Source organism: Protobothrops mucrosquamatus, unplaced genomic scaffold (genome assembly GCF_001527695.2).
Source record: "Protobothrops mucrosquamatus isolate PMUCROS unplaced genomic scaffold, P.Mucros_1.0 scaffold2540, whole genome shotgun sequence".
NCBI lineage: Eukaryota > Metazoa > Chordata > Lepidosauria > Squamata > Viperidae > Protobothrops > Protobothrops mucrosquamatus.
Genome location: NW_015388601.1, coordinates 87,744 through 96,239, shown reverse-complemented (window position 1 = coordinate 96,239; position 8,496 = coordinate 87,744). Strand labels below are relative to the sequence as shown.

Sequence of the window (8,496 nt, the reverse complement as noted above, 5' to 3'; positions counted from 1 at the left end):
CTTCCTTCCCCCCCTCCCCTCCCCTTCCTTCCTTCCTTCCGTCCTTTTTTCTTCCTCCTCCCCTTCCCTTCTTCCTCCTCCTCCTTCCCTCCCTCCTCCTTCCCTTTCTGGGGCTGTAGTTGAAGCTAAGACGGTCCAGGCTTCTGGAATCAGCTGACCCCCGCCCCCTCAGAAGCCCCCTGGGTTCTGGCCTTCAAGGGCAGCCCCAGCAGACGGGCCTGGCTGCTCCAGAGCTGCAGCGTCCTGGGTGCTTTAGAGCCCAACCCGCCATGCCCACCTGGCACCTCCCATCATTGCTGGCCAAGGCATTTGCCAAAGCAGGGTGGGAATGCTGGTCCATTCAGGCCTGGGTCCCACTTATGTGTGGCCCACACAACGTGTCTGCAATGCAGAAAGCCACACTGGTTGAATTTCTGCCTGCCTCATCCAGAGGGCAGGAGGCCATCTGAAGCCAAGCAATCAATGTGTGCCTCAAACCAGGAACTGAGTCTTTGTCTCCGGTGGGAGCCGCGAATGGGGCTGTGGGGTGGGGGGGCTTTGAATGGCTGCCTTTCCCGAGTCCCGAGAACACTTTCTCCGTCTCTTTGCGGGTGCAGATCCGCAGTGAATCCGCCTCTGGGGTTTCGTTTATTGTCGTCTTCCTCTCCGCCAGGAACGGGAAAGGAAGCCGTAGGTTCTTGGCAGATTCCGGCCCAGATGGAGGAATTACGCTCCACGTGCCTCTTGCAGGCAGACGGGCAGGCAGCCCCTCGCCCGCGTGTCCCCCCCATTGCGGGCGGGTGCGCAGCTCCCTCTCACTCATTTGCAGCCATTCCCCGCCTCCCCCCCCTCCAGGATCCACCCGCCACTCGAGGAAAACGATCTAGAGCACGGATATTACGACCACAATTGGGACCAGATTTTCCGTGTTAAGCAAGGCAGTTTTATGACCTTTTTTGCCATGGTTGTTAGTGAGTGAGGCAACTTTCAAAATTGCTAAATGAACCTGGCTCCCCCCCCCTTGACTTGGCTGGCCGGAAGCCGGCGGATCAAGCCCCGGGTGGCCACTGGGTGACCGTGGGGCACCGCGACCCTGGTAAATACGTGCTGGATGCCGAGTGCCCAAATTTTGACCGTGTGATCAAGGGGATGCTGCGACGGTTGTAAGTGCAAGAACCCTGGTGAATAATTTTCAGAGCGACTGTAGCTGAAGGGTTGCTAAACGAATAGTTTATAAGTCGAGGCCCCCCTGTGTGCTCTGCAGATCGACGCAGGCTTGCAGGGTGAAGTCCCTCATCCCTGCCGGCCTGGCCCCCTTGACCACGCAGGCAGCCTCCCCCAGGTGGGCAGAGGCCCTCTGCATCCCCCCCAAAAAAGTCTGGGGAGCAATGGCCCGCAGAAGGGGGCACCGGGAGCAACGGTTTGGCCACTTTATGTGGGCCAAAGTCAGGGTCCGGGGAGGGGCTGTGCCTGGGGACCCTCAGCATCAGCCCGGCTGGATGGGTGCTGAAACAGCCCCTCCCTTTCTGCAGGTGGCAGGTGTGCCCAGGGGTGAGGCTTCTCCCCCGTCGGTGGTCGCCCACCTCCGTTTTATGCCCAAGGAACCTTTCGGGTCCTCCGGAGAGGCTCGGCCTGCCTGGCGTTTGCGCCTTCCTCTTTCTGAAACCTCCCCTTTCCCCCCACAGGTTGTGGGTCTCCTGCTGCCAAACCAGACTCTGGCCTCCACCATCTTCTGGCAGGTAAGGACTGTGTGCCCATCGTTGCCACCTGTGTGTTTCAAGCAGTAATCTGCTGCTCAGGCCATTCGTTCATTCATCCGTTCATTCATTTGTTCATCTTTTGTGCCACCCTTCTCATTCCACAAAGGGACCTGGGGTAGCTGTCATTGCTCATAAATGCTTGCTGCCCTTCTGGGTCCATCCCTGGCTGAGCCCTCCCCTCTCCTCCTTATCTATCCCTCCCTCCATCCTCCTATATCCATTGTCTTCCCTCCCCGGCCCTCATCCGTTCTGCAGGGTTCCCCCCCAGCTACAGCACGCCAGGCCTTCCTGGGCAGGGGTCCAAAGGGAGGGGGCTGCCTTGGATGCTCCCCAGTCCTCCAGCTACGGGGACGGGGTGGGGAAAGTCCTGGACCAAACTGAAGGACACCCCCCCCCCAATTGCCAGCTGAAAGGGTCCCATGGCTCTTCCGGATGAGACACACAGACTGAAGCTGGCCTGTGTTCGAACCCCCGACAGGGCTAGGCCAATTAAGAGTGTTTGTCGTCCTCCTAAAAAGCAAGCTGTTCCCCTCATTTGTGCTTGTGAGGACGTGCCCGAAACGTGTGGCCGTGTCTGGAGAGCCCACCGGACCCGCAGAAAAAGAAACCCCAGAAAATGGCCGGTTTTGCGTTCTCAGCAGCTTGGAAAGGCAGAAGAACCTGTGCAAAGCCAGACCTGAATTTGTGTGTGTGTGTGTGTGTGTGTGTGTGCTTGTATTGTGAAAGAGAGGATTCTTTCCAGGTGGCAGGTCAGGGTGCCTGGCATTCAGGCCGAGGTAAAGGTGGCTAACTCAGGATAAATCCTCCTCTCACTTGGCGCTTTCTGCAAGAGGTCTGGAAAGCTGTTTTGCCCGGGAGAGGGGGGGGCTTTGCCTCCCCACTCCCCCCCCCAGACCTTCTCCTGCCTGGCACAGGCTGCCCTGCCTTTCTCGCCACTGTCCTTCCTCCCCCCTCGCCTTTCCTGCCCCCTTCCTTCCCTCCCTCCCTGCTTCTCTGACTCCTTTCCCTCCTTCTCTCTCTCTTCTCTTCCCTGCTCTCAGCTTGGCCTCCTTTCCCAGCAGCTGGAGAGGGACAGAGCAGCCCCCGCAGAGCCGCCTTAGTAGAAGGGCAGGCAGGGCCGGTGGAGGTAAGCACCCAGGGCAGCTCAGCTCATAGTGCCAGGCTGCTCAGGGACACACAACACACACACACACACACTGCCCCCCCATCCGGGGGGGCTGTCCTGCCACAGCTGGAGCCGCAGGTACCCTGGGAAGGGCTGCAGGAGGAAGGCAGCAAGCAGGGCCCCATCCTCCTTCCAAGGCCGTCACGGAGGGAGGGATGGGGGTCCTGTGGCCCCAGAGGAGGGGAGGTCAGAGGCCTGGAGGAGGTCACTAAATTGTCTCCCTTGGCAGACAGCATGAGCCAAGGTGGAGCCGGCCCAGGGCAGTCCCTGGGGGCTGGCGTGTTCCCCCCAACTCAGCCCCCCCCACAGGGTAGTGGTAGAGCACCCACTTTGCAGGAAGAGGCCTCGGCAGGTCTCTTGTCCAGGTAGGCCTGGGGGAGCCCCCCAGGATCGACCTCCTTGGAACAGGCTGTGGGGGGGGCGGTCCCAGTCCTAGGTCAGTGGCAGAACGCTCCCCTCCCCACAGCACCCCCTCCCTGCAGAAGCACCCCGCCTGCTCTCCAGCTGCTCTCTGCAGGGAGCGGGGGGGGGGATTGCAGCACCCAGGGGGCCGGGCGGCAGGTGCCCCCTGGGAGAGGGGAGAGGGTCCGCCCCAGAGTTTGCTGCCTCCTCGCCTCCTTTCGATCCTCCAAGCTCAGAATCCGAGCCCAAAGCTCGGGGGTCTCTCTCTCCAGGGCCCCCTCCCTTGGCAGCCCAGGGCCAGAGTGGGCAGGCTGCTCCCCTGGGGGGCCCTCCCCCCCACAACTGGCTTGGGCAAACGCCTGTCTGTGCCCCTTCCCTGGCCCGATCAGATGGGGGGGAGGGGGCACCTGGGCTCCCCAGCCCCTGGCAGGGGTTCTTTTCCCGGCAGCATCTGCCAGCCCCCCTCGGAGCCCCCCCTGCTTAGCCTCTGTGCCCAGAGCCAGTCGGGGAGGGGCTGATGCCAGGACCCAATTTGATCTGGGAAAGCAGAAAGGCCGGGGGGGGGGTAGTTGGGCATGGGGCATGCCTGCGTGCGTGCGTGTGTGTGAGTGTGCGTGCGTGTGTGTGAGTGAGTGAGTGAGTGGCCAGGGAGAGAGAGGTGAGCCCTTGGGCACTGGTATCTCGGGAGGGGGGAGCTCTTCTGTTGCAGATACGCAGAGCCGCAAACCCCTGGACTGGACGACCGAAGGCTTTCCGTGCCAGCCAGAGGCTCCCCCGGCAGGGCTGCTTCAGCCGCTCATCCGGCTCCTTTCTCTCTGGCGGTTCTGCCCCCGGCCCAGCCGTCTCTCGCTTGTGCCCACCCTCTTGCCCGCGGCCTTTAACCAGCGTTGCCCCTGTTTCTCTTCTCTTTAGTGGTTGAATCAGAGCCACAATGCCTGTGTCAACTATGCAAACCGGAACGCTACCAAGGTGAGGGGGGGCTCCACACGAGAGCCCGGGGGGCCCCTCCAGCTTGATTCCCCCAGCCCAGACCATCCTCCTGGGGTGCGGGGAGAGCTCCAGGGGCTGGGACTGGTCAGCCCATCACCCCCTGGCCCGAGGTCCAGATGCCAGGTCTCGCCCGGCCCCTCTGCCATCCTTTGGGGCTGGGCACAGCATCTGCCCATCCCTCAGGAAGGTCAGGGCCTCCTGCCCCATTGCCAGCTGCGCTGCCCAAAAGGGACCACCCCGCTTCTCCTCCAAGGGGCCCACCAACCAGCTCTTAGAGCCGGTTCTGGAACCCACCCCTTGGCTTGTGGAAGCAGCCGGCCACCCCTGCCCCACCCAGCCCTCTGGCCCCAGAGCGCCTGGCTGCATGCCCAGGGATCAGGACCTCTGGCATCAGCCCTCCAGACAGCCCTGTCGCTGGGCCCTCAGCCTCCCAGGGTGGTTGGGCTTCGCCAGCAGGCTCGGCTTTCCAGGTGTTCAGAGCCCGCCCCCCAATCTTTTTGGGGTGGGCTGCTTTCGTTCTTGGGGGAAATGGGGGACAAGGCCCGCAGCTCCTTCAGAGCTCTTGCACAGCACCAGCAGAAAAAAGCCCGTTTCTATGATGGTCTGTCATGGTTCCGACAGATGGAACTCTTCAAAGGAACTTTGAGGCATTGTTTACCTTAAAGAATCTTTCATTCGAGAAACAAAGTATGGGCACTACATAGTTAAAGCCAAAAACTGAATTCCCCTCCCCTGGATTCAAAGTAACAAAGTGCAATTCCCTCCTCCAATAAACTGTCATAAATCACATTCCCCAATTAGTTTGAAGCATGGGGCTTTCTCCCCAGCTCTCCAGCCCACCAAAACTCTATCAGCTCTGGGCCCAATGACCTTGGGTTCCCATGGCTGAGTTATTATTGCTATGACTAGCTGGACTCTCCTCCCTATTCCCCCTCCCAGCATCAACTAATTCTAAAAGCAATAGAGAAAACGGCTGCATTTCCATCTGTTGTCAAAGCAAGAACGTCCGATGTTAGCAGCGTTGACAGCTGGGCTTTGAGGGGGACATGAAGGGGCTGTATTGAGGGGGGGTCTCGGGGGCTACAAACAAAGGGCTGGGGCAGGGCTCGCTTGTCCCTTCTCTGCCCCTGAGCCACCCTGCGGGGCCCAAGCATCTCCCACGTACTTTTGGAGGCCCTGCACATCCCAGGAGCGCCCCCCCATTTCCTTTCAGGCCTTCTTTTGTCCCCCCCCCCCTCGTTTCCTACTTGTGAACTCAGCTGCTGCCTCCTCTTCCTCCTCCTTCCCAGCCGTCTCCGACCTTCAAGTTCATCCAGGGCTACCTGGGGGCCGTGGTCAGTGCCGTCTCCATCGCGGTGAGTGGCCCTTTAAGGCTTTTTCTCTTGGGAGGGGGAGCCAGAAGCCCCTCTCTTACTTAGGCCCGGGGGGGGGCAGCTTCCTGGCCACAAGAAGATTCCCCCCCGAAGCCTGTGGAGTGAGGGTCCCCACGGGGGGGGGGGTTGTGCACCCAGGATCTGTGGGGAGGAAGGCTTTGCCAGGCAGGGTCTTCGGGGAGACCCCTGGGTTGCCCCACAGAGGTGGAGGCGGGCCCAAGAGAGTCCCTCCCTGCTCCACAGTTTCAACCAATGAGCAGGCTCGGTCTTGGAGGAGGGAGGAATGGGGGGAGTCTGCCCCTCTTGAGGGAGAGCAAAGGTCAACAGACATACAGGGACTTCAAGGACAGATCTGAACATGGGCACTCCCTGCCGTACAACCATTCATTTAGCGACCGTTCAACAGTGGCGACTTGAGGACCCCTGGACAAAACTCCAGAATTCCTCACCCCTCGGCAGTCGGCTGACCTCAGAGATGCCGCCAAGGAGCCCCCGGGGCTCTGCCCACCTCTTCTGTGCCAGGAAGGCGGCTGCTTGGCCCAGCCCCCCTGCCCGGCTCTCCTTTCCCCTCCTTCCCCACTGCCCCCCCGCCCCGCCCCACCTCTCAGCAACACCACTTCACTGGTGATGGCGCCCTGCGGCTTCCTCCCTCCTTCGGCCCACCTTGATAATTGTCTGTCAGGAGTTGCTGCAGATGCGTTGATAGTCTGCGAATCCCCCACCGGCATCTGCCGTGGAGCGGGGACCCCCGCCGGCCTGCCTTCGCTGACCACTTAACACCGCGAGGGAACCGCACTCAGCCTTGAGGCCGGCCAGGCAGCAAGGAGAAGCAGCCTCCGTCTTGGTTCTGCGGCTCTCTGGCGGAAGCCCTCAGCCGCCTCCTTGGGAAAGGAAGTGGATGATGGGCTTCGGGTCCCCTTGCCTGCTTTCCTGCCTCTGACCTTGCGGGGGTGGGTAGAATTAAAGGTCTCCCTTGGCCTGACTGCTGCCCCACATGCTCTGATAGGCCAAGTGGGCCCCTTTGGGAAGAGCAAATGCCACGTGGACCGTGGGTACGTTGTGGTTTCCCCTTTAAACGTGGTGCGGTGTCGCACGGCTGAACCTCACGAGAGCCTTTTGCTCTTCATGGTTTGTGGGGGCTTCAGCGACCTGCCACGTTCAGATTTCCAGGAAGGGTCAGTCTTCAGTTGAGCATTTAGCAGAGGGAATTTGGGGGGAGGGGGGGGAAGCGGGAAGAATCCCTCTCTTGGGCGCCCAGCAGGTGAGGGGCTCAGCCCCCTAACCTCCCTCGGCTTGCTTCCCCTGCAGGTGGGCCTTAACGTTCTCATCCAGAGAGCCAACCAGTTTACGCCAGCCACCCGGCTCCTGATCCAGAGATTCGTGCCATTCCCTGCCGTAGGTGAGACCCCCCCCCCGCCCTCTCCCAGAGGCTGCTGCTGCTGGGGTCCTGGGGGGGCTCTGGAGCCAGACTTCAGCCAGGTTGGAGGGTGTCCAGTCTTGGGAGGGGCGGATATCCCCTGGGCTGGGCAGGAGGTATAGCAGGATAAGACATTCCCCTGACTCACAGGGGGCTGCTGTACCCTGGAGACCCCCACCCTGGGATTTGCAAGGGTCACTCAAGGCAGTCCAGCCCTTGGGCTTCCGGACTGGGGTCTCCCAGACTCACCTTATGGGGCAGGAGGGCAGGAATGGAGCCAGCCCCCCCAGGCATGGCTGTGCCCGGAGCTTCTCTGGGCTGCTTCCTCTCTGCTGCTTTGGGGACAGCCTCAGCTTGGTTTGGGGGGGGGACCCTGGGGGTGCCCAAGATACTCTGGGGGAGGAGAGGCACCGAGGGGGAGGGGTGGACAGCAATTCTGGAAGGAAAACTCTGCCGGAGCACCTGTGGGCATCCGGTGGTCTGGGAGGGAAGAGAGTGGCATGGGGTGGGGGCAATGACTCCAGGGAGACTTTGGGGCTGCAGGAAGTGCTTTCAGATGGGGCTGGCTGGGGGGGTGGCTTAGCCAAGCTATGACACTATCCCCTACCCCAATAGATGCAATTTCACCCAGGTCCGGAGGGGGGGGGAAGGAATCAGAAAGCCCCAGTTCAAATTCTGCTATCGCCACCCTTTTCTCTGGGATCAGCAGCCGTGGGGCAGAGGGCTCCCCCCTCCTTCCAGCATGGCTTTTCAGCTCTTCCTCTCTCCTTGCCCCCCACCTAGCAAGTGCCAACATCTGCAACGTGGTTCTGATGAGGCACACAGAACTGGAGGAAGGGATCAACGTCCTGGATGCGGAAGGGAACGTGGTTGGATCGTCCCGGATCGCTGCCAGACACGTATGTGCCTCTCGGGGGTCCCGGCTGGCCTCTTTCACCAGGGGCAGGGGGGGTTGGGGGTCCCACCAAGATGGGCGTGCAGAGGCCAGGCTGCGCAGGGAGAGAGGAAAGATGCCCACCCCCTTCGCCCCTCTGAGAATTTCTGCTCCTAGCAGAGGAGGGCCTGTGCTATGGGGAGGGGGCATTCTGCTGCTGGTCAAGGCTTTTGGGGGGTCTCCACACCCCCAACCCCCACACTCTGCCCTGCCAGCAGAGGGGTGGAAAAGGCCCTGGCATTATCTGGGGTCCAGAAGAGCAGGAGGCGTTTTGCCTCCCTCCACAGTTGCCCCCCCTCCCGAGAGGGAAGGGTCCGGGTGCCCAATTGTGGGGTGGCAAACAGGGAGGGAGATAGGAGAAATTCTAACTTCCCTGACTGGAATTAATTAGCGATCACCAGCTGTGTCTGTGGGAAGATGCTCCAGATGTTTCCTGACACCCACCCACACCTGCCTGGTTCTCCTCCTCCCCCCCC

The 8,496-nt window shown here is 61.2% G+C and overlaps 1 protein-coding gene across 1 annotated transcript in view; it reads left to right on the top strand.

Moving 5' to 3' along the window:
• The window catches only part of SFXN5 (sideroflexin 5), a 53,916-nt gene that overhangs the window by 23,101 nt on the left and 22,319 nt on the right, over nt 1–8,496 (top strand). Inside the window, exons 7-11 of the mRNA XM_015825193.1 lie at nt 1,665–1,718; nt 4,219–4,275; nt 5,586–5,651; nt 6,978–7,068; nt 7,870–7,985. Coding sequence (XP_015680679.1) covers nt 1,665–1,718; nt 4,219–4,275; nt 5,586–5,651; nt 6,978–7,068; nt 7,870–7,985 — 384 coding nt within the window. The remainder of the gene's footprint in view (nt 1–1,664; nt 1,719–4,218; nt 4,276–5,585; nt 5,652–6,977; nt 7,069–7,869; nt 7,986–8,496) is intronic.